A 26,018-nucleotide genomic window follows, 5' to 3' on the forward strand; every position below is an offset into this window, starting at 1 on the left:
ATGCCTCCCTAGGGACGCCTTATGCTTGGCTGACCCCTCTCCCGGAGCACACTCTCTAGTCTGGGGTTAACGTTGCCGCCACCACCCCGAGAAGGGACTGTTTCGGCCCTGTGTCCTCGGGGAAACACAGGCCTAATAGTCCGACGGGTACTCGACCCGGTACAGGCACTTGGGGCACTTCCCTGAGTCAAGGGGGCAAAAAGTAAAGTCTCCCTTAGTCCGCAGACCTAAGGGGTCTCTTAGGCATAATTTAGACCCACCCCTCAATAAGTCTCCCACACCAGTCAAAAAGGAAAACTTTATTGATTACAAGGGGTAGGGTAAACTGGGGTACAGGGTTGAGCAATATCTTAGAAATCCTAAAGAGCAAACAGTGCGGCTGAGGTAGCCTTTTGATTACGCATCTGTGTTACTGCCAGCTAAATATCTAATTCGATTGAGTAGCTTACTCACAAGCATCTTCCAGAGTTCTCCAGTTTCCCCTCTGGAGTCTTGGGGTGAGAGGGAGAGCTAGGTCCTGATGGCAAGGCTTCTCTGTCTCCCCTGCTTTGCTGCTGCTTCACCTCATGGCCGAAGAGAGAACCTCCTCCTCCCCCACCCTTAACCTATATAGCCCCTGTGACCTCATTTACCTGGTCCAGGGGAAGTCAGCCCCGGTTGGCTGTCAGCCAACCAATTTGAAATACATCACCTGTTACCAGGCAGATTCCAGCTCCCCAGGTAGAAACCCCTCACCCAGGTAATTGATGCAGGTCAGGTAGGCAGAGGGAGCAGGTTTCCCCCCTCCCTCAGGAATGCAGCCAGCTCAGGTTACCTAAAGAGACAGGCTGAGGTGTGAATCCTCTGTGCTGGCCCATTTAATCACATAGTCACAGGGCAGAGATTTTGGGGAGAAACCAAGGTGGCTTTCTGCCACAGCGCTCTCCAAGCTGTCAGGTTGCATATTGGCTATCAGTTCAGTATCGGCCAATGTGGCTGCTTAATAATCGGCCATCGGTATTGGCCAGAAAAATCTTTATTAGTGCACTCCTAGGAGGTAGGCATAGATCCTGGTACACTTCCTTGCTGCCCACCATAGTTTTCCAACAAGGCAGGAGTGGACCGTTTGAGTGATTATTGAAGCATTGGCCCTTTGCACAACTTCCTAGGATAAGAACTTCTTGCTCTACTCCATGACAGAAAAATATTGGCTAAAGACGCAGCAAACTAATCTGAGACCACAGAGGATCTCAAGGCATCCCAGGGTGTCATGGCACACTTGTTGAGATTTGTTCTCATGCCTGAATTAGGTTGCTTTTACATTATGTAACTCAGTTAACTACAAGAATGTCAAGATCTCAGATATATAATCGGTTCCCACCAGATTTCATTAGAAGAGGTTAAAAAAACCACTTACCTTCTCATAAGTTGCTTGCCTATGCTTCGATTTGTGGCACTCCCCACTAATGACTTGGATCCTGTCAAGCATATTTAGTAAACACCAGATCGTCCCTCCTGTGCTGAAAAAGTTTGGCAAGAAGCACCAGAAGGCTTGTACTGGGATGAACTATCTTCATGCATACCCATTACCTGGCTCACTCCCTTACAGCAGCTAAACATAGCTCCAAGAGAAAGGGAACCTGGAACTCTTGATTTATTTGAAGGTAAATATTGTTTTTCTGCTAGTGAACAATTCAGAATTTCAAATTATAAAGCATTGTTGGCCAGTTAGAGTAATTTTAAACAAGAATATTTTGGGAATGGAGAGAATTTTAAATAGTTAATTACAGGATGTCAGCTAATTTCTAGAACATTCTTGCAGGTAACACTAAATGTTGCTGACAATATCATTGCCATTAACTGGGATCTAGTGGTTATTGGATGAGCATGCTAGCTCAAAAGTTAAGTTATTCCAAAAAGAGGCAGCTGACTCTCTGGATTGTTTCTTTTGAGGACCTAAACCTTGTAAGCATGAAGACTAACAATATTTTTGAATCTCTGTAGTTATTCTTTGTTATGTATTAATTTCCAGAGAGGTGGGGAAAGGGAAGAAAAGATGATCATACTTAGTCTGAATGAGGATATTTTATCAGGTCCTTTCTTCCATCAGAAAACTTCCAGTGCCCTTTAGAGAGAGGCAGCATGGTAAAAAAAAAATTCTTCTCCTGTAGACACAACATCATCCTGCTCTGCATCTGCAAGCAGTCATTTTGACTTGGTTGTTGGCAGTTCCATGATGACTAGTTTAACACAATTTGGGTGCAGCCATGGTTCTTGCATTGTGGGGGTACCCTGCTACACCCCAGGATCCATCCATACCATGCAGGTAGCACACAGCTCCCTGTTCCCCTGGCAGTGCACAGCTAGAGCGGGTCCCCTTTCTCTCTGCAAAACCCTGGTTTATCAGAAAATTTATCCTTTTGCCTGCTCCCCTTCTCTCCCCCTCTCCCTACCCCTCATCCTCCACATTGGGAACTGTCTCTAGTTCTTCCAGGAATCATAGACTGCAGATTCCTGGAGATACCCTTGGTAGAAAGGAACTGTGCAGTATATTCTATAATCATTTCCCACTCCATTGTCTGGTCTCTTTTTTCAAGTACCCTTATTAGGACTGTTACAGTAAAAAGTAACCATGCAAGTCTTGAAGCATTATTTGGATTCCATAACTATACAAAGGAAAGTTTTCAAATTCCTAATTCTAAGGAAGAAAGGAAGGATGGCATCTGATTTGGAGGGACTTCGTATCTTCATTTACCACTTTTAATTCAGAATGGTGATCTTAGCCAACAGATTTTCATCTCTAGTTTTAAGTTTTGCTTGTGGCTCTTGACAACATCTATACAATGTTAATTTTTTCATCTCTATAAACCTAATGCATAAAAGGTGCCTAAGTTTTTAATTGGCCAAGAATAGTAGTTCTCAGCTTTTTTAGACTTGAGGCACCACTAGGTAATGCCATCTCTTAGTTTTCATACTGTTTGCCTACAAAAAATTAATAGAGCAGTTTTTTCTGTTGCAGAGAACTGAGAGAGAACCACAGTTATTGATTTCTGTTTGAAATCTCTGGGTTTATTTTGTGAATCCTGTTTGTAAGTCTAACAGTGTTGCACCCTGTGTCACCCCTGAAAGGATCTCGAAGCACTCCGGGGGCTATAGCATTCTGGTTGAAAATAAATCACTGGCATAGAACTATTATTGATTTGGGTATAAGTTATACTGCCCTTTTTCTCTTTTTACAGTGCATGGGAATATTCACATATGGGCTGTTTTTGCTGCTCAACTAAAATCCAGAAGAAGGGGAATAAATAGTTTACCTGTATCTGAATTAACTCATCTCCAGAAAGTTTCGACAGGAGGTGGAAAATCCATCCATCAGTCTTAGCTTTGTCTTGCCCTCAGCTTTCAAATCAAGAGGGAGAACACTGACACAAAAGCTGTTGTTGATAACCGCTCATTGTTGTAGAGCTTTTCTATCTAAGATGCTTCTGAAAACGTATTTTCACTCTCCTTGCATAATTGCCAATGATTGTTCATACGGCACCCATTATGTGCCCAAAGGAGTACTATTCTCCACTCTCTAACAAAACTTCAGGGACAGATTACATATTTATGGGGTAAAAAGCACCTCTGGACCCCAGCAAAGCAAAAAACCTGCAGGATCATGAGGTGACTAAAGTCTATATACGGCATCTAAGTGTGCACTGGATAAATGCAGTGTTTCCCAACCTTTTTTGCCCCACGTACACTTACCTAAATAAAAAAGCACCGCAGCACACTGGATGTGGAGCGGAGGTGGGTGGGGGTGGTATGTAGCCAACTGGACAGCATTTGGGGCTGGAGCCATGCCCCCTGTCTGTCTCTGTGTGCCCTGGTTGGGAAACACTGGGTAAATGTACAATCTGCTTAACTGTGTAATGCTGCCAGTCCCAATTTGTTCTTTATTGATTGCATTGTAGCGAACTATTGTTACTTTCATATTATTTAAATTAATAAACTACATAAATGCATAGCATCCTTCAACCCTGTTGTCTACTGTGCAACTTACTGTACTCCATTTAACTTCAACAGAAAGATTAGAGCTGTCAAAGGGCTTTGAGTAGAAGCCTTGAAATTTATGGGAGCTAGTCAGTTTCATGGCTAGTTTTCCCTCATTTGCAAAGCTTCCAATAGTGTCAAGGTTGTTTTTGCTTTGAAAATAAGAAGAGTAAGTGCGAGCTAGAGCATTGTTGTACTCCAACTACATTCCTGCCTCTGGGTGTGCCCAGTGTTTGACAGGAAGGCAGAAAAGAACCCCCCAAAACCTCTCAAGGTATGGACAGATGTACATGCAGAGTGCTTCAAATTCCCTGCTAATTTCTAGTGCTTCAGTACTATACAAACATACAGGCCTTTCCCAAGTAAAGTGTTTCATAGTGTGACAGAGGTGATGCTGTGTGCTCCTCCACAGCTTGAGGGCTGGTGTACAGGCATCCCAGGATGCCCATTGCCTGTGAGCTCCAAGAAGCTTCTGTGGGATAGTTGAACAGTCACAGCAGAGCCTTTGCATATTTGCCCCCTTAGTCTTCTAGTTTGTGCTTCTTTTCATTGCATGGCTGATAAATTTCAGGTTTATCACCTTCACAGCAGGCCAAAGAATGAACACATACTTTCTCTTTTTCGTCTTCTGTCTCTGCTCTCCTGCTCGGGGTAGAGAGTCTGCGTACTTTCCTGTGCTTTCCGTCCTTTTTCAGCATGCCTACCAACTGACATGCCACAGCATGGAAACTGAAAGCAACGTGATCCTGGCACTCAAAACATGCCTTTCCAGCAGTGATGTGTGTGCTGTACCAGAAAAGAAAGAAACAAGGGGCACCATGAAGGATTGGCAGTTCCAATAGCCTCCAGTCTCATGCCAGCCACATCTGTCAGATATCCAAGAGGTGCTGGCACTGCACTTTCTCTGCCTCTGTAACCTACAGAAAATCCTAACCAGATTTGCCCAGATAGTTGTTGTGTGGGTTTTTGTTTCTGGTTTTTTTTATAACTACACTGGGGTCATAACTGGCATCCACGTTCCCATCCTGTGCCCAGTGCACCAGCAGCGTATCAACTGCTAGAAATAGTTCTCCAATGTTGTGCAGGGTATCATGGACCAGCAGGGAGAGTTCAGTCATATGAACACTGGGTAGTTGAGCAAAGCGCACCCTATCAGTGTCTTGTGAAACTCTAGCTTACTGTCCCTGATGAAATGGGAGCATTTGTCCGTAGTACTTATAGCATAGAGCTGGAAGTGGTGTCTACTGTATTTATTTTGATTGGAAGATAAGGTCCCCCCCTCCATTTAATATGGGAGGGGGAAAAGCCCCTTGCCTTACAATTGATCATGAGGCAGTGGGATGGGGGTGGGGGGGGCGCAGCAGCTGCATTGGAGCCACAGCTCATGCCTGCTTCCACCCCCATGGCCTCTGCATACCCTGCCACTCTTCTCCTGTAGCTCGCAATTTCCCCCACCCCTGCAATGCTTCTCCCCCCCTCTCTCCTTCTGCCATGCTCCTTTACCAGGATCCATCCCCACCACTGCTTGCATGGGGTCAAGTTGGAACAGCAGTGCTGGTTTTGTACCACTGCTGTGGGGCCCAGCTGGAACCATGCTCCATTCCCTGGGCTGCAGCAGGAGAGAGAACCTGCCATTGTGGAGCAAAGGTGGTGGGGAGAGGGTTGAGGAGCAGGCAGGTAGGGGTGAGAGACTGGGTGTGGGGGGAGAGGTGTGGAGATGGGAGAAAGCAGTATAGGGACCTGACGCTGTGGGTGGTAGAAGCAGTGTGAAGAGGGGAGGAGGGCAGAACAGGAGAAGGCAAGGGGTCCTGCTCTTGAACCTGCATGCCAAACTTTCCTTGGGAATGAATTTATGCAGAAGCACCCTTCTATGCTGGAGAAGTGGCTCTGGCATTACATCGTGGAATGCCTGGAGGGCTGTTTGACAGACTTAGAGGCACTTCTAAAGTTGTGAGACTTGGTGATGAGTGATAAACTTTTAAAAAAAAAAAAAAAAAAAAAGGTTTGTATTCCATCTTGGGAACTGCTTACCATCTCAGGAGCCTACAACAAATGTGATGTACACCAGCTTCTGTATGGGGAATCCCAGTCTGTTGACTTAAAGCAAATAGGGTGTTCTGAGAGTGCATGTTCATCCTGGAGAAGGCACCTTTCTCCTGGGCTTCTGTGGAGCCTTCCCCTGGAATTTACAGATGGCAGGCTGCAGAGCAGAGGGATCCATGTTTTTTATACTGATATGTTCTTTATCTGTCTTGGAGTGTCAGATGCGACTGTGGGACTTATCTATCCGGTTACCTGCACCTGTACTATACTAACATTGTAAGACGTGCGCCATGCAAATACCTGGCGCCATTTTATTTGGCACACAACTACCAGTGGATCACCAGAAGCTGGGGGACATGGCCAGAGGGCCCTCGGGAATCCAGGGCCTTTAGGTCCAAGTGGACATGGCAGTTGGCGGCAGAAGGGTGAGCACAGTTTAACAGCCTCAGTCACCTTCTGGCTGCATTGCTTGTTGCTACTGCTGTGGCTCTACCTCCCTGGCTGCCGGGTGACAACATGCCTTGTGCTGGAGCTGCTGACGCAGCACAGGACATGCAGTGGGGGCTGGAGTTGCTGCTGTATGGCCTGGGTCAGGGTTGGCAGCAGAACTGTTGCTGCCACCACCACTACTGTGCTGTTACAGTTGCACAGCTTCTTGTGCCCCACACTGGTTCCGGGCTACAGGGAGCCTTGTGCTCTGAAACTGACCCAGGGTACAAGGTGAGTTTGACATCCCTGCTGTAAGGGATGGTCCTGTCTTAAAAGCTCACCTAGAAGGGTGTACTGGTTATGGGGAACTAATACTGGAATGCAGGCTTGCCTATCAGTGATAGAGCAAGGTTTTATGATTACTTCTGGAGGCCATGAGAGTGTCTCTGTCTTGAGCAGTGGATTGAAAGATGGCGTTCTGCTGATTCTTTCCTGGAATGAAGAACTTGTCAGTTTGTCTTATACCCCCTTCCATCCCAAGTATGATTCAGTATTTTCAAGGAACTGCTGCTTGAGGTACTTTGCTGCAAAGTCTCTCTTTCCTGAAGCTTGACCTTCCTGCTGCTCTACAGAAAACGTATGCTTCTGCTTCAGCAAGAACTCTGTGGAAATACTTGCGTTTTGGCCACCTTCCCAGCACACCTACTATTGTGAAGCTCCTAGAAACTTCCATTTCCTGCCTGCATACTGTCCTGCTTGAATTACAGCCTACAAACTTTCCTTGGTCGTTTGAAATTGCTACAACGAGGGCTCAAGTGACAAATGGACTGAGAAGTCTTTAATGACTCCAAAGAAGTTAATAGCGTTCTCTATGATTCTTGTTTCCTACCCCTCTGCTCCTGCGGTATATGTATGGACTGGATTGGAGAGGAGTTAACCCACAACCAAACTCCCCACAATAAAGACCACAATAGGCTTTAGTAGCTCCTAATGGCCTTGCAGATGGTAGCAACCCACCCCAGGGTGCTTGAGTGCTCCACTTGCCTCCAGTTAGAGTATTTTGCAGACGCAGGTGGTCTAATGTGAATGAGTGGGTTGCACTCGAGAAGCCCAGACGTCTGGGTTGTGATCCATAAAATGGCTGCCTTTGTACCCAGCTTTAAAAAGGTGAGCCCATGTGCAGGGCAGGGATAGTGACCCCAGAATAGTGGAGTTGTGAATAAGTCAGAGGGGCCACCTTGGTCATTTGGGAGGCAGGAAGCAGGGTACTGTGGAATGCCAGTGGACAAACAACTTCCTATCATGCTCTGCTGGAAAATACAAATGTAGCTTGAAATGCTTTCCAGTGAACCACTTTAAAGTTGTTCCTGTTTCATCCAGGTTTTGATACGTTTCAGGTTGGTTAGTGGCACTTAATTACTCTGTCATCTTTACTTTCCCTTTTTAGAGTATTTTAAAGGTACTCGGAGTGCTACAATGTTATATTGTTCATACCTTCTGCAGGGGGATGGAGGGAAAAGTTAGGATTTGGTCTCTACCTTGTACCATAATGGAAGCATTGAGGCCTTTTACTTTTGTTTGAAAGAGGAGTATTACAATCTTTATTTAAGTACCCTCCAGGAGCCTCCTTCCTCATATCTGGCCACTGTTTAGGATTTGTAAAGAGTGAAATATATATTGAGATAAAAAGCAATTTCTTCTTCAAGTGATTAGGTTTAGTTTATCTGAAGTCCTTTGAAGTGTGTAGTCTACATGTATTCTGCTGTTTACCTTCTTTCTTTGCTGTGTCATTACTCCTTTTCACACTTGTATTTCTCACTGGAAAAAAAATAGTGGAGAGTAAGCCCATTCTGTTTTTATATTCCCCTTAGATAGACAGACAAAAGAAATAACTCAGGACAAATGGGTAGCCCTAAAAATATTGATGGTCAGATACCCTATTTTTTCATACGTATGAGGGACTATTTAGAAAACCTGAATACATACAAGTCCATAGGGACAGATGTGATGCACCCAAGGGAGTTGACTAATGTGTTTGCAGAGCCACTGGCCATTATTTTTGACTGCTGTACTTAGCAGCACAGTTTAGGGAGCAGGTGAGCAGCCAAGTGGCAGGAGAACAGACTAGGAACTATTTTGAATAGTTGGATGTGTACAAGCCCATGGGACTGGACGGGATGCACCCGAAGGTGCTGAGGGAGTTGGTTGATGTCGTTGCAGAGCTGCTGGCCATCTTTTAAAACTCATGGTGATCAGTAGAGGTCTTGGATGATTGGAAGAGGGTAAATGTAGTATCTATCTTTAAGAAAGGAAAAAAGGAGGATCCATGGAACTACAGTCTCATTTCAGTCCCTGGAAAAATCATAAAGCAGGTCTTCAAGGTACTAACTACTTGGAGGTGGTGGTGATTAGGAACAATCGGCATGGATTCACCAAGGGAAAGTCATGCCTGACCAACCTGATTGATTGATTACTTTCTATGATGAGAGATGACTGGCTCTGTGGATGTGGAGAGACCAGTGAATATGATATAACTTGACTTCAGCAGGGCTTGTGATATAGTCTCCCACAACATTATTACAAGGAAGTTAAGGAAGTATGGGTTAGATGTATGGTCTGTAAGGTGGATAGAAAACTGATTGGATCATCTAGTTCAGAGGGTGGTAGTCAGTGGCTCAGTGTCTAGCTGGCAGCCAGTATCAAATGGAGGGCCCCAGGGGTTAGTCCTGGGGCTAGTTTTGTTCAATAGTTTCATTAACGATCTGGAAGATGGGATGGAGTGCACCCTCAGCAAATTTACAAATGAGACCATGCTGCAGGGAGTGGTAGATACACTGGAGGGTAGGGCTAGGATTCGGAGAGGCCGCAACAGTTTGGATGGTTGGGCCAAAAGAAGTCTCATGAGGTTCAACAAGGATAAGTGCAAAATCGTGCATTTTAGAACAGAACAATGTCATACACCTTTACAGGCTGGGGATTGACTGGGTAAGCAGCAGCGGGGGTTACAGTGGGCAGTAAGCTGAACATGAACCAACAACGTGCCACTGTTACAAAGAAGGCTAACAGAATACTTGGTTGTATTAGTAGGAGCGTTGCCAGCAGGTTGAGCGAAGTGATTCTTCCCCCATGTATTTGGCACTGGTGAGGCCACATCTGGAGTAGTGTGGCCAGTTTTGGCCTTCACACTACAGAAAGGATATGGATAAATTGGAGAGGGTCTATCAAAGGGCAGTGAAAATTGTTCTGAAGAGAAGCTGAGGGAACTGGCTCTATTTAGAGGATGGAGCTAGACAGTTGTCAGTGGTGGCAGATAACAGAACAAGGAGCAATAGTCTCAAGTTGCAGTAAGGGAAGTTTAGGTTACATTTTAGGAAAAACTTTCATGAGAAGGGTAATAAAACACTGGAATAGGTTACCCAGCGAGATTGTGGACCTTTCTTCCTTGGAGGTTTATCAGACCCAGGTAGACAAAGCCTTGGTTGGAATGGTCTAGTTGGGAGTGGTCCTGCATTGAGCATGGGACTGGACTAGATGACCTCTTGAGGTCCCTTCCAACCCTAACTTTCTATGATTCTATAACATGCCTCAGAATATAATACACAACTTGTCAGGCAGACTGGAGAAAAATTTTCCAGATTTATGGCTACATGGGTCAGAAACAATAAGGTTCAGCTACTCAGCTGCCTTTCCTGCTTAGGCTCTGAGGTAGCAAACAGTAAAGTGGCCCTAAGAAAGGTTAGCTTGATTAGTAGAACAGTGAGACATCGAGTAGAGACGGTCATTAACACTTGTCAAATGGAGAATAATGAATCATTAAGTCAATTGGCTCCCTTAGCTTTCTGGATAGTAAAATCACAGCTGCTGCACAGTGGGGCAGGAAAAGTAGGGTGCTTCTATCCTGGTCAGAGAAACAGCTTCCGTGCCTAATACATGTACTACAGTTTGGGGGTATGGGAAAGGTTCCTGTTCTATGCGAGGAAAATATGGTAATTATTCTGTTCTCAAGTATATGGAGTTTGTGTGCGCCAAATGTGAAATATACTTGGAGAAAACATGTTGAAGAACTGCAATTAATATCAGAGTAAGTGCATTTTTACTTGCAAATATATGCACATTTAATCTTGAGTTTTATGTATGAAATAGTAAAAAATAATGTCCCCTACATGCAGCTTCTGCAAGTAAGAGCAAAAAAAATGTTTAAGTACTAAGATGATACTGCAGTATTTAAAAATTATATGCTTTAAATAGTGGAAATTCCCCTCTAGATTACACTCATTTTAATATGGATCAAATTTTGGCCTCAAATTAATTGAGAGTTGCTCTTGAAGAGGACTTAAAAGTCCTAAACAAGTGATTTGTTCACATCCTGCACTGTTGACTTCTTTTAAGATAAGATTTTGTTTGTAAGTGTTAGTATCATTTAGTATGCCTGTACTCCATAGATTTAAATTTCAACAAATGTTTCTTTCTTTGTTAATGTTTCATTAGAAAGCCTATTTATATGAATGTCTAGGATTAAATATGCAAGGTCTTGTACATTCTTCTGTAAACCTTAGTTTCTTAAATGACTATCGCTCAACTGGCTTCTTTCCCTGCTTTCCCCTCGTCACCATGGGGCAAGTATCCTATATGAGTGCTGCTCCAGCCTTAGCATGGAGGAGGATGGAATTGTTCTTTTGTTTTACAAGTATTCTTTGCCAACTCTAGCAAGCAACACTCACACCAGTCCTGCAAAATTGGTCCAATATGGTATAGTGGATGTTCCTTATTGTGGAGCCAATTTTTTTTTTTCCACATTCCCCCTGTCCTCCATTTTTTCCTTTTGTTACACAAATAAAACATGTTTTGGTTCAACACAATTGAAAGTTATTTTGCCATTCAGTTTGACCCGTGAGCCAGAAAAAATAATTTGTTCAAACAGTTCTGGTTTTGAGTGTATATATTCACAACTGAAAATATTGTAGAAGCCTTGTGTAAGCTCTTGAACAATTCGTGGGCAAACAAATGTTATAGTAAGTAAATGTAACAGCATTAATTTACAACTTCTGGTAGAAGTAAGGGAGAAGACTGTGGATTAAAAAGCCAGTATTGGAATTTTTAGTCATGTTCATTTTAATTTTTTTTTTTAAGGAGTTTTCTCTGAAACTAATTACAGTTCTTGACTTCAGTGGAAGCACAATGGCTTCTGATTAAGACCCTTCTGTTTCTGCATAGAGAAACATATAAAACTCGGAGCATTATTAAAGAGTATGTCTTGTCATGTGTATAATTTTATGTAAGTAGTAATTTTTTAATAGTTTTGAAACCTTACAGCAGAACGCTGAATAGAATATTATAGCTATTACAGTATTTTAAGTTTTATTTAATATCTATTGAAGTTTTTCATAGGCTGCAACAAATATATTCTTTCCCAAATAAATAATAATGACACGTTCTGAAGCCTCATGTATTTTATTCATTATAATTTCAACCAGTAGTCTCTCTGAGAGAAGACAAAATGTTAAAGGAGTTTTCAAGTCATTCTCTACTATTAGAGAAATGAACCATTTCATTCATAGTGTGATTAATTGGAAAAAAAGCTATTTAACTGACAATAAATACAAATTATAGCTTGCTTTTTTTGTTAATTTTTAATTAGTCCTCATGCACATGCAGATACTTTCTGTCCGTCTGTCTTTGGTGCTCACAGTTGCATTTTTCATGGAAATAGGTGTTATTGGCAATAAATATGCATGTGAAATATTGAGGGGACTATACAGTGTTTGGGAAGAAAAATATGTATCTAACCATGAGCCATTATTTTTTTGTGGGGGAAGGGGGTCTGTTTGGTTCAGTTACCTATTTTCTGAGATTATATTTGAGTTTTTCTTTTAACTACAAAAGTATAGAATGAGGTGACAATAAAAAAATATTTTTATACTAGCATAGTTTTATGAGCTGGATAATATGAGAGATACTTCTGTACTTTCCAAATAAACTGATACAAGTAGGAGGCCTGTGTGACTAGGGAAGTATTTAATTCAGATTTGGCCGATTTTGGAGGACAGTGATTTGATCTGGTGATTCAAATCACTGTCCCCATTCGATTTGGCCAAATCAGAATTGGAGATTCGGCATGATTTGGAGATTCGGATCAGCCAGGGAGAGGCAGGCACAGCCAGGCAGCTGCAGGTTCCCTCACGGCTCCTTCAGCCGTGCTTGCCTCTCTCTCCAGACAGGGAGAAGCCCCCAGGGCTGCCCTGCCCAGCCCCATCCCCTGCCTGGCTGAGCCTCCTGACACTTAAAAGCCCCACGCTCACTGGCTCTGGCAGCAGCAATCAGGGCCTCTGGGGACTCATTGCAGAGCCCCCCTGCACAACATAAGGCAGTGGGGATCGCCCCCTCTGCTTGACACCCTCATGGCAGCTGCCCCATGGCAAGGTGCCGTGTGTTTTCCTGGAGCTGAGGTGAGCCCGGCACCGCTCAGCCTCAATGGCCCCAGCTTCCAGATGACACATGGCGCCCTGGCAAGTGCTGCACCCATGCCATGGGACAGCTGTGGTGCGGGTCCCGGGGGAGGGGCGATCCCCACTGCCCCATGTTGCGTGGGAGGGCTCTGCCATGAGCCCTCAGAGGCCCTGATGTCCGGTGCTGGTGAGTGTGGGGCCTTATTTTTATTTATTTATTTTTTTTAAGTGCCAGGAGGCTGGGGCTGGGCAGGGCAGCTGTGGGAGCTTCTCCTGCGGCTCCCCCTGCTTGGGGAGAGGCAGGCACAGCCAGAGAAGCTGTGGGAGAACCTGCAGCCGCCAGGCTGTCTGCCTGTCTCTGGCCTGTCTGAATCTCTAAACCTCTCCGAATATTTTTCAAATCGGTTTGGAGGCTTTGGATTAGATTCAGATCTTTTAATTGGTCTACCTATTCGATTCAGAGATTCGGCCGCTGAATCTCCTCCAAATCAAATTGGCAACCAAAGCTTCACGCAGCCCTAATAAATAATTGATACAATGCATAATTCTTCCACGGAACTGGTTCAGTACAGCTATCATAGCAGTTATCATTTCTATTTTAAAACAATAAGGGAAACAGAGGCTAGAATCCTTCCGGAGTTAATACCCTATGGTCTGTGGGCCAGGTCTGGGCTATTAAGCTCTGACCTGGACCAGGACAGCATGAGGGATCAGGTGGCATGCAGCTGTTCTGTGCCACCTGTCCCCTCTGCAGTGCCTCCCCTCCACTGCTGTCCCTGCTACTTTCTCCCTGCACTTATATTTGCTGCAAAGGGCTGGGGGTCAGTGGCAAAGGTAAGCACATGTAGCTTGGGGAGATTTTTAGTCTTCAGCAGGAAGCCAGATCACAAGTTTCAGCCCCTGATAGTAAAAGGTTGCCAACCCCTGGAGATCAATTGTAAGGCAGTCAGTGTTTAAATGAGAGCAGATCTATTTTTTTTTTCTTGTTCATGCTACTTCTCACACAGAGCCTCAAGTAGCGGCTCAACGACCTTTGGATCATGCCCGAAGTTACTTAATTTGTGCACGAGGTGGATAGGATTGCATTTGTGAAGTAAATAATTAAAATATCATTGACCTATAACTAGACAACCATATGGCTTCATGCATTACTAGGCAGGTGAGCACTGTAGTACATTTCAGAAGCTCTAGGAAGTAATTGGCCTTATATTATAAATATTAAATATTTGAAGAAAAAGTTTAAGTACTTTTTTGTAGCCTTATGTATCTCAGGATCTGGCATTTTTATTTGATGTCATGATAGCTAAGGATGGTTACATATACTATAAGAAAATTGCTGTAACTAAATTAAAATATTTTTGTTACAAAAGTAGTTTCTAATAGCAGGAAAACTAGGTTTAAGACAGTTACTAACTTTATTTTGAAGATACAAATCATCTAGAAGATGGTAAGTTTGTACACTAATATGATAATCAAATTGTGTTAATTAAATATCACAGTTGTTCTGTAGCCACATATAGTATTCATTAAATATATCTGTAATATTCTAAAATGTACCTACTCTTTAACTTTTTAATGTAATCCATTAACCCTAATAAACACTTTGTGGTAAAATGTTAATTTTTTTAATACTTGGAAAGCTTTAATTATTGTATCTTTCAGATATTCTTCTAATTGATTTAGTCTGTAAACTGGGGATAATTAGGACCTTAGTGAAATAGAAGATACGAATTTGATCAGTGTGCCAAAATCATCACAAGTAAAAATACACTTAATACTTACTTTCTGCTAGAAGCACTGGAAATCTGTCAGATTTTTTTATTTATGCTTTTTCATAGTGTAAATAACATTCTTTCAAGTTGTTATTTAGAATTTAAGTTAACGCTTGTATTTGGAATTTAAAAAATCCCAATGCTGAATGTGGCAAAGATATAATGATACAATGTTTCTTGTTCTTTTCTGCCCAAGGAGTACAGCTGGTCGGTGCTTGAACTAAACAAAGCTAATTGAGGGATTAATACAGTACAAACAATAATATACTATACTGCCAATGCTCATATACACTAGAGAACTGATGGTAGTGTTAGTTTGTTACTTGTTTTATAATGTATTGTGTTATATGATATTGGTTTTCTAATGGTATTAAAAGTAAAATGTTTTAACTTGATTTTGTATTTAGTATGTGTGTACAAGTTTTAAGATCATTTTCATATATGCAAATCGATACAAAGATAATTTCTAAAGTCCCATGTTAGTATTAAATTACATTAATAATTAATTAGTTTTGCTAGGGCTAAAGTTTCAGCCTTTTTGCAAGGTATTGGCTGCTATGGTTTTTTCTCGGTCTTTTTTTTTAAACTCCTGCCATCAGATATTGTGTATCCATAGGGAACTGCGCAGCTCATGTGTAGACTTTTTTTATTCTTTCCCAAGTACTCCTTGGGTACTAATTAATTTAATGTTAGGTCTACTGTACTGTGGAGCAAACCATTTCATAGGTCCATTTCTTTTCAGGACTCACGGTGAATAGATCAAAAGCAGCTTTGAATTGTGAGAACTATAAATATGTTAATAATGCAAGCCACTTTGTTTTTTTTATTTTTAAATATCAGCATGGACAATATTTAGAATTGTCCCTTGCTTTTATGATGAAGTCAGTGCGTTTAACATGGAGGGTTAGAATTTTGAACAATCATTAGTGGAAGAGGTAGGTGAGTTGTCCTCACCTCTTTTTGTGACTTAACCTTAAAATGAAGGTATGCAATAAAAGTAAAGCTGTTTTTTCAGGGTGTTGAGTTGGGTGGAATAAGGTCTTATGTTCCTATGTTGATAATTGGAGATGCCTAATAGATAGAACAGGACTTGGCCCTTAAAGTCTGCTTTACTTTTCCTGTTGGCATGGGTATTCTACCTATATGTTTAAACACTAAAAGACATAAGACAGTTACCTGTGTGCTTTTCATGCAAGGTACTCAGCAGGGGTGGGAAAGGGAAAGTATAGAAATGATAGTGAAAGTAAAGTTGGATCTGTTTTGCCTTTTCACTCTTCTTGCCTGTCTTGTTTTTCTTATGCGGTTTTCTTACATGAAGTGAAAATAGATCAATTTGTATGAATAGGTAGGGCACTAGAAGGCTGATTAATGGAAGGCCAGTGGCAAATAATGTAATAACAATTTAATCTTGTAAAACATAAGGCATCTGATTTTGCATGAGTCACTGACATCCAGCATGCAGAAACCAGCTTTAGTGCAGGTTTTTTCTGGCTGGGCACTTGGTACAGTACAAACTGAAGAAGGATCATTTCAGAGAATAAATTGCTGTGCCATTTACATCCAGCCTGAATCACAGTGCATCCACCTTGTATGAGTCCTGGAGTGGAGTCCTAGAATGGTTCTTTGTTTCTATCATAGCATTCATAAAATCTTGCTCTGTCAATTTTTTTCAGCAGTAGAAAGTGGTAACTCTGTATTGCTTCTACAGTTACTGTTTGGGGTGCCTCCTTTTATAAGAATTTCTCCTTATTTTGCAAATAAAATCTGGTCCCAATGAGCTGATTATTTGTCTGATAGCAGAACAGCTTCTTAAGGGACAAATGTACATCTTTTCTTCTTGAGTTTTAACCAGTGTGTAGTTCTTTGAATTCTTTGTGGTCTTGGCAGCTCTCAAGACTTGGCTGGGTAAGAGTTGTAGGGAAATACTAGACTGTTGTGGTTAGAGATTTGTCAATGCCAACTCAATGGAGGGCAGGATACTTACTTTTTAAAAAGAAGCTTGTGTATTCTCTGTGCTCAAGGAATCATTGACAATATCTTTCCAAGTATTGTTCTGTTACTTATTCGTGTTTGGTTATGATTATTGAAAAGGTTATGGTGAGATAATTATTGTATGGTATGTAGCGGCTTCGATTTGTCTAGTTATCTGGGTAAAACAAAGATGACCGGAGTTGTATTGACTGATGATCTCCTTTGGTGATCGCTGGAATTGAGACTCAGGATCTTTTAGTGTCATTCCGATGTCATTTTCTTCTGTAGAATGCAGTGCATTTGAGTGGGCATGTACCTGGGTTCTTCCCAAGTTTCCTTCGACCGGCTTCTGTCCTGCTGCTTCTTTGTCCCTGTCTCCTTATCTCAGTCCCATTTTATTTTTCCACCCCCAATCTCTGTTCCTCAGGCTCCTTATCCCATTCCCAGTCTCCTTGCCCAACTGATCCAAGTGATTTATCCTTCATCCTGGCTCTTCCTCAGATTTGTCTTGCTTCTCACCCTGTCTCCTGTCTTGTTCACAACCAGCTAGTGTCAGTTTCTCTTCTTTATCTAGCTCCTCATCTGATCTTTTTCTTTGCAGTTGTCCCTGCCCTGAAAGTTTGTCTAACATCTCTCCCTATTATAAGGATGGTCCAATAAAGGATATCGCCAAAAAACCTTGCATCTTGCATAGTGCTGTATGCAGTAGTCTGTTGCTGTTCCCTTACCTACTTCTGACAACTAAGCAAAGTAGTTTGACCAGTACTGTGGGATTTTGGCACTTGCCCAGGATTTTGGGATGGAAACTTTAGCTTCTGGGAACAGTGTAATTCCAGTCATAGTCTGTACCAACTTGTTCTAAATTTATTTGAGAGAGATTTTATTATGATATGAGACGGTATTAATCTTGGTTCTCAACTGACTGCCACTTTATGGAATAGATTATTATTCTGATCCGTTACTTTAAGGCTGGAGGAACGACTGGCTAGGCTGCAGTTCTGCAGAGAAGGGCCAGGATATTACAATGGATCAGAAGCTGAATAGAAGCCAACAGTATGTTCTTGTTGCAGAAAAAGCTAACTTATTGTACCGGTTGTATTAACCAGATAGACATCTGCAAATCAAGCAAAGTGATTTTTATACTCTGGCAGTGGTAAGGCCTCTTGAAGTACTGTGTCCATTTTGGGGCCCTACACTTAAGGAAAGATGTGAACAGATTAGAAAGTGTCCAGCAGAGAACAGAAATGATTGGTGGACTGGAAAACAGGACATATTTAGAAAGATTGAAAGAACTAAAATTATTTAGTCTGGAGAAGAAAAGACTAAGGGGAGATTTGATAATAGTTTTCAAATACTCAAAGGGTGATTATATAAAGAAGATGGAAATAGGCTGTTCTCTGTGGCTTTAGGAGATGGCAGTAGGAGCAATGGACTCGCTCTGCAGCAGAGGAAACTTAGGTTGGATGTTAGAAAATTAAGTTTTCACTGTGATGAAGGTTAAGCATTGTAATAGGCTCCACAGAGAGATTGTGGAATCTCCATGCCTGCAAATGTTCAGAGATGCTCCTGCCTTGAACAGGGCACTGGGCTAGATGACTTCATTGGTCGTGTCCAGATGAGCATGAATAATAGCGGTACAAATTTCTGCTGCTTCACGCTGCAGTGCGCTCCCCTACATCTACTCTTTGTTGTGGGACACATTGTCCTGCTGTGGGCAGGCTGCCCTTGCTCAGCTCCTCCTGGCTCCTAGTGTGCTGAAACAGAGCAGTTGCAGCACAAATGGAGCGTAGAGACACTGGCCATCAACCAGGGCATCTCACTGGAGAACCAAACCTCTGTTTTGGTTAGCATGTATTGTACCACTTTTTTCCTAGCACTTATTTTTATTACCAGGAAATTCCAGTAGCAAATTTTGCCCCTGTACTGTAAATCTGCAGCATGGGGCATGTTTTAACATTCCATGTGTGTGGTTTGTGACACCACAAAGAGGTTTGTGATGCCATAATCCACATGTCCCAGCTTGTCTGGACATGGCTGTTAGGTCCCTTCCATCCCTACTTTCCTTTGATTCTATGCCTTTGCCTTGGTTACTTCTTGCTTGGCTTACCCTCTGTCTTACAGATCTATAGGGGTATTGTAATACCATTACCCTAGAAGCACAGGTACCGTAGTGGATGATGGTGCCAATAGCAGCACCATTACTAATTCCTTGAAAGGTGTACGGCTCTGATGGATGCAAGTAATTGATGACTGCAGAGAGGCTTGTTCTTGGGAATCAGCAGTTCTTCCTGTTTATAAAAGTACTTCTAGAACCTGACTGCTTCAGTCGTTGAGCACCATTTTTACCCCTTAGCCCGGGGGTGGGCAAAATGCAGCCCATGGGCTGGATGTGGTCCTCCAGGCCATTTTATTCAGCCTGCAGGGCCCCTAAAAAAATTAAGAAAATTAATATTCACCTGCCCCTGGCTGCCTGTCATGCGGCCCTCGATGACTTGCCAAAACTCAGTAAGTGGCCCTCTGCCTGAAATAATTGTCTGCCCCTGCCTTAGCCCATGTTTTGGCTGCATTTGGGCTAGTTATCAAAACTAGACAATTGTTTCAACGCCATTGAACCTCAAACAATGGAATTAGGTGGATAGCCTGCTAGCATTTGGCCATAATTTTTTTTGGTCCATGTACCACTTTTTCCCTAGCCACTTGTTTCAGTGAGCCACAGCAAGCCAAGATCAGTTGGAGAGTGTTGATCTTCATTTTTACTGTAGTTCCCAGTCTTTGAAATCACTTTTAGTAGTAACCTACTCAAATTGGACTGAGATTACTCATCCTATATTCAGTGTTAATGCATCTTTACCATAATTCTTTGACTTCTATCAGAGTCCTACTATCCTACCATATCTCAAATCCACTAAATCCTATGCTTTCTTTAATAATATATATTCATGATTCTCCATAATGACACTGTGTTTTGGTTAAGCAAAAGACTAGCAAAATCTGGAAATATACACGTAATCCCAGTGATAAGAGAATTCCACATTTCAGTTATTCCTTGAGGAAAATGCTCCCCCATGGTTTTGGAGGCTCTATGACCATATTCTACACAACAGCTGCTATCTTAAACAGATCTGGGCTCCATAAGATCTCACAAGTATGATAGTATAAGTATAGTGTCTTGCTAGTCCTGCTTTTTCCTTAATTTTATATATTCATGGAATATATTTACATTGCATGGTTCCTTCTTCTCTCCTTTGCTGCCTTCAGTGCTAACCATCCTGTTTTCTTTTCAGTAGCTATTCTGAAGAGGGATGAATTGAAATAACTTGAATTTTCTTTTTTCCCATGGAAATTGTCAGGGTCACAAGGAAAAGCAGGCTGTTTCAGGTTACCACTCTGACTGTCCAGTTGAAAACAGGAATCACAAACATTTCCATCTTCCATTCCAACCGCAAGGCACATTTCTTTGCCTTGGTCATCTTGGTAATATTAATGTACCACAACCTATATATTTATGAAAAATAAAACCAAATTAAAACGAGAGCAGTCAAATCTTATCCTCCGTTCCTCTGACTACCCCCCCCCCCCGAAGCCCCCTCCAAAAAAACAAACAAACATACAGCTAGGAAACAAATGGACAGAAAATGCTTACCAAAATCTCACAGAACAAAGCACTCTACTTCAAATACTTCTCTCCGTGAAGAGAAGGTGAGCAAACATGTGATATGCTACTCAGGTTTCTTAATGTACTGCTGCAAGACACTAAGATGCTACTGTGATGAGTGCTCTATAAGAATCTACATAGAATGCAATAGAGTGTTGGCAGGTACATTTCAGATAAAGTATAGATTGCTATCTAGTTGAATAATAATTTCCTTTATTCTACACTTCAGGCTCAATTCAAGATAATGCAAGATAGACACGTCTCATGCTGACAGAGTATTTTAGACATCTGACTTACTCAGTAAAACATTTGTTTTCCCCTTGAACAAGACCCTTTCATACCTTTTATAAGATCAGTTACAATTATTTGAAAGAGAGCTGGGGGAATATGTTTAGATAATGGCCTTTCTCTTTTCTTAAAAATCTAGTAACAGCTTCACTAGTTTCTTTTTCTTTCTTCGTAAATTTTTTTCTGGATCAAATTAACTTGGATCCAGAACCTATGCTTTTTTCTGTTATGGCTGCAGATAACTGTCTGTTAAGGCTGTCAGTAAATGTTTCTTTTGGCATATGGTTAACAAGGAGCCTACAACTGACAAATCCATCTCTGGGTAGTATAGTCATGAAATCCACCTTTTCTCAGAAAAAATGTTGATGTCCTTTTACTAGATTAATCTACTATAAATCTGTACATGTACAGTATCTTGACTGTTGGACTACAGCAAATAGATTTCATGAGGTTTAGCTCTCCCCCCGCCCCCCCAATATCCAAGGCTCCTTTCTGAGAAAGCATTTGTTTTGGACTTGTATCTACGTATCTCTTAGTGACAACCTGAATACAGCATAAAATCAATTTTGAGTGTATACTGTCCAAAGAACTAATTATTTTGCTACTAATTTTTGGTAGATTAGTTTGAGGTTCTTTGAAGATGTGATAAAATGTTGAATAACACTGACATGGTGCAGCAGCAATTCAAAATTATACTATAGACATCAAGGGCCAGATGTAGATCATTCTTGTAGTCTCCTAAACAGGACTTGGGCAGAATTTAGGGGACTCGAAATATCTTTCAGGAGAGTGTCTTAACATGAGGCATGAGAATAGGCAGGATTTTCCACCAGCGTTTTAAAGGTAGTCCACTGTGCAGACAGGAGGGCAAGATTCATGGGGCCAGAAGGAAAGCAAGCACAAAGGAGCATGACTATGCTCTGTGAGGAAGGTAGTTCTCTATGAATCCTGGAAAAAAAAATTGCCAGTAATTGGCTGATGTAAAATGCAGAAACAGTCCCCCCCCCTCTGCCCCCACATATTAATTTTGTATACATCTGGATACCCTAGTTTGCTATCATTATAACTACTATCAAATTGTTGTAATGCCTCTTTAAATAAGAGCTGTTTAGAATGCATTGGATAAGTATAGAAAACCACTTGTTCAATTGGTTTTAAAACTATCTGTTTTGAAATTTAACACCATAAGCGAGAAGCATCTAAATTGACATAGTATAATTTTGTTTTAACAATATTTTTAGAGGTACGCTGATATGTCGGTCCCATATCATATTGGCACCGATAAAAGGAAAATTGACATTATCAGCAATAGGCTTTTGGCTGATATAGTCGATTTAATGTAGTTGATTTAAATGTCACGTGCATGGCAACATGGAAAGCAATGTCCGGCTGGTAAGTCCTGTTGTGGGGGAAGGAAGGGGCATGGGTGAGTCAGACCAAGGCCCCCACAGTGAGGGAGGGAGTGGGGCTAGGCCTGAGGCAGGCTCTGCACAGCCAGAGCGGGGCATGGGACAGAGGGTGGTGCCGCCTTCTTCCTGGCAGGTGGGGGGGAGGCGGTTGGATCGGGCTGTGCTTGGGGTGGGTGGTGCTGGTGCTGAGAAGGGGAGCTACAGAATGGGCTGCAGCCACTCCAAAATTTGCTGCCATTGCAGTGCCACTGTCGCCTGCCCCAAGTGCAGCCTTGGCCCAGCCCCCTGCTGGGAAGACCCTGGCGCTGTCCCCAGCCCGCAACGGCAATCCGCACTCATGCTGCATGCAAATCCAGGGGGCACACGCTCCCCCATACCCTCCCAGGGTGTATCCAGTAGCCAGAGGCCTGCCTTCCCCCTCCTCAATCCTCCAGATGAGCTGCTTGTGGCTCTGTCTTGTGCCCCAACCCATCTCGGCTGTGTAGCACCTGCCCCAGTGCCAGCGCTACTCCCTCCCTCACTGCAGGAGCCTTGGTTTGCCCTCCTCCACCCATGCCCTTTCCTTTCCCAATGGCCCTTCCCTGACAACAGACTTACCAGCTGGACACCAGTCTCCATGTGGCTGGGCCACAGCAATCGTATTGATATCAGCCAATATGGCTTGTTAAAAATTGGCCATTGGTACTGGCCCAAAAAATCTCTGTCTGTGCACCCCTAAATATTTTATATATGTGTTTGAAACTCTGTTACTTTTTATTGTTGGAAAATTGAAATATTATTAAGCATTTTATTGTTGACACATTATATTTTGAAATTTATAGTAGGTTTTTTGCAGTTTTTTTCCTTCTCTTTCCATTTCTTTCAGTCTCTCCTGAGGCAGTGGGATTCCTTTCAGCTGTTGGAGTGTTTATTATCTTGATGTTACTCCTTTTCCTATATATTAATAAAAAAATGTGTTTTGAAACTGTTGCTGGCTTCCCAGACCTTGATTCAGGATACAGCGCAAGAAAGAATTCACAAGACAAACTTTGTAAGTATATGAACTTTATTCTACTTGATTTTGATGTATGGAAAGATAATACACATTTTTTTGTGTAAATAAAGTAGTCCACATGAGGAAAATGCATGTTACTGTATGTAGATAAGTTTGAGGATTGTGTGCCATCTGGAAGAAAGATGGCCTCTTTGATTACTGACCCACAGAAACTCTACACATCTCCATGGCTTTTGCATGTGAGAAGATGTTTTTTTTTCCTTATATCCCCTGAAACATTGAAATACTGCATGGTTGTCTGTAATGAAAATAGATTTAGGTAACAGGATTATTGAGGAGGATGAATACAACAAACTAAGTTAATTTTCCAATGTTTTTGCAGACAAGGAAGGCTATATGGTTAGAGAAGGATTTTAAAGGAAATCAAACACCAGAAATGGAAATATGTCTCTTTACTGACTAATAAATTATCTCTAGGCTTAGCTACTTGGAAGAAAGCACCTATTTAGCTAAGATAGCATCCAAACCAGCCAACCAACCAACTCCTGCCCCTCCCCTCTCCTTCTGCCATGCAATCCAATAATACTACACAAAATAAATAAAACCCTTAGAAATGTCATCTATCAAACTTTTCTCAGGGGGTTGGGAATATGTGTTTTGTATATACCTAAGTTTGGGGGTCAGTGAACTGGATACCTTTCTCCTTTGAGGCTATGATTATTCCACTGATAGCTGAGATTAGCTCACTTCTGAAGAAGAGACCGGCCTAAAATAAGGGACTATGGAGTATTAAGTGATTGATTTGTTAACTTGGACTCTTCTCTACTACCTCCTTCACAGCTGCTTCTCAGAAGGCAGGGCTAATTTTGGTTTCTGAGCTTGTGATTGAAATTTCTTGTAGCGGTCAAACCTTTTAACATAGGAACACAGAATGAGAGGGAGTTTCTGGGTCATTGATTCCAGTCTCCTGTGATCACAGACAACCAAGTGTAGTCAACATTTGTCCCAAAGGTTCTACAAGAAAATCTATTCTGGCCCCTTTTGTAGGTCACAGCCAGAAAACAACTGATATAAAAAAGGCCAACAACCCTAAGGTATGCCACAGAGTGCAGGAGAAACAAGGATGCTACCAATACATTTCTTTTTAACAAGTTGGCCTGCTGTGGACCAAGTATTCATAGCCAAATTCATCCTCCTTTTTTGAAAGTCAACAAATATTTTAAGTTAAAAAATAATTATTTCAGGCATATGCTGTTGTGCTATTATATTAAAGTAATTCATGGTTATTTCAATTAATTTAATACATATCATTTACACTTATTTAAAACTTCTTCTTTGCAGGTATAGAATAAAAGTACATATTTCTTCTTTCCCACACATTTTGTTTTTTGTTTTTTTTGGTTTTTTTCTAGTAATCCATTGTATTATTGCTAGTTGTTCCTGAATTATGGCAAAAGACTTGACATTTTTACAGTGGAAAAATATTGTGTGACACTAGTTGATTTTTCACTTCATTTTGAGGATTTTTCTGCCTTGATTTATTAATTCTTTCACTGCTTACAAAATCTGGGGAAAGAGCAAAGCTTCTGTGGCCCTGGGCTATATAACAGATAACAAAGCTAACTCAACATAGTATTGAATTTGGCTGTGCTTGAAGAATTCACAGAACAAAAGATTTTTCTACAGAGTGCTTTGGTGAATAAAGAAATTAGACAAATGGCATTTTTTAAAAACTTTCAACAAAATCTGAACCTTCCTTCTGTGTCTTCTCTGGTTGACAAGCTTAGCAGTGCTGTAGATGATCTGACCAGTGCTGTTGGAGAAGTCGGTTACTGTGTAGCTGATTCAGTCACAGAGCAGGTAACGAGTATGATAAATGGTTTTCTCACAGAAGATGAAAATTTTAAAACACAGGAAGATAAAGCAGTGCCAGTTAAAGATGAAGCTATAACGTCATTACCAGATTCTAAGGAGACAAATAGGAAAGAAAACTCGTGCGCTGCAGAAGATAAAAATAAACAAACTAATTATAATTCATTAGGTATTGCAAAACAAGATACAGCTCAAGACAGATCATCCCATTATGTCAGGGACAAACACCAATATCAGTTAAAGCAGGGTGATGCTAATAAACATTTTAGTGATAAGGAAGACTTGGAAAAAGTAGGAAGACATGTTCAAAGCAAAGGAGAGAAAGGAAAGGAGTACTTGGTAAATGAAAAGTTCTTAAAGAATAATAGTCTGAAGAGTAGTAAAATTGCAGCAGAAGAATCTGTCATTAAGAAACCCAATAATGGGTTGCGAGTCATATCGGAGACTGCAAAGAGACACTTGCCTAAAAAAGGTAAACCAAGATCATCAGCGGTTGATTTTAAAGACCACAGAGAAGTTCATGGTACAAATGTGTCCAAGAATTTGGAAACAAAAGTAAACGAAGTACAAAAGCAGAGATTTTCAGAGTCTAATTTGAAAAAGGCACAAAAAGATTGTGTTAAAGAAGTGAAAGAAAAGAAATGTAAAGCTTTTTCTGATGGCAAAGGACAGCCCTTAATGAAGCATGAAGAAAACGCCTCAACTACCCTATCAAAAGAAGGTAAAAAAAGAAACTATAAAGAATCAGAAAAAAATGCAAGAGAAGTAAGTAGTATGAAGACAACAGAAAAAGGTGAGGAGTCTTTCAGCAAATTGTCTTCCTGGCCTTTTCTTCAACTTTTGCTGCTTACTACTACTACTTCCCAATTTACAGATTTCATGATAACAGCTCTTTCTTGTTGGTGGAATCTTTTATAATATGTTTTATTTGCTGCCTAATTGCAATAGTGTTTCTTAAAACCCTAACTAGTTTTGTTTGTTTTTGGTCTATAGAGCTCATGGTTAAATACTTTTCCTCATTCGTAAATCTTCTTTGTTCCTAAATAAAAACTTTCGTCTTTTTCCCAAGTGCTTTGTGTGCTTTCTCTTGGATACTGGAATTTTTAATGAAAGTCTTTGCTTTGT

The 26,018-nt window shown here is 41.5% G+C and overlaps 1 protein-coding gene and 1 long non-coding RNA gene across 6 annotated transcripts in view; one reads left to right on the top strand and one right to left on the bottom strand.

Annotated features, from left to right (window-relative positions):
* Window positions 1-26,018, top strand: part of SYT14 (synaptotagmin 14) — a 147,874-nt gene that overhangs the window by 33,295 nt on the left and 88,561 nt on the right. For 2 of the 4 annotated variants that reach the window (XM_019549429.1, XM_019549432.1), the window contains exons 1-2: window positions 22,976-23,057; window positions 24,363-25,686. In XM_019549429.1, the coding sequence (XP_019404974.1) occupies window positions 24,738-25,686 (949 nt within the window). In that variant the 5' untranslated portion in view covers window positions 22,976-23,057; window positions 24,363-24,737. Of the gene's footprint in view, window positions 1-22,892; window positions 23,058-24,362; window positions 25,687-26,018 lie in introns of those variants that run through there. The other 2 variants (XM_019549431.1, XM_019549433.1) reach the window with 2 other exon arrangements.
* LOC109319691 lies at window positions 925-19,384 on the bottom strand. Of its 2 annotated transcripts, none has more exons than XR_002103593.1 (3): window positions 19,373-19,384; window positions 12,325-12,331; window positions 925-1,029 (listed from the first exon to the last, which is right to left on the bottom strand). It is a non-coding gene; the product is annotated as an uncharacterized LOC109319691 (long non-coding RNA). The 2 variants fall into 2 exon arrangements; XR_002103594.1 differs by lacking the exons at window positions 12,325-12,331; window positions 19,373-19,384 and adding exons at window positions 14,490-14,494; window positions 15,860-15,871.

Source organism: Crocodylus porosus, unplaced genomic scaffold (assembly GCF_001723895.1).
Source record: "Crocodylus porosus isolate Cpor-Errol unplaced genomic scaffold, CroPor_comp1, whole genome shotgun sequence".
NCBI lineage: Eukaryota > Metazoa > Chordata > Crocodylia > Crocodylidae > Crocodylus > Crocodylus porosus.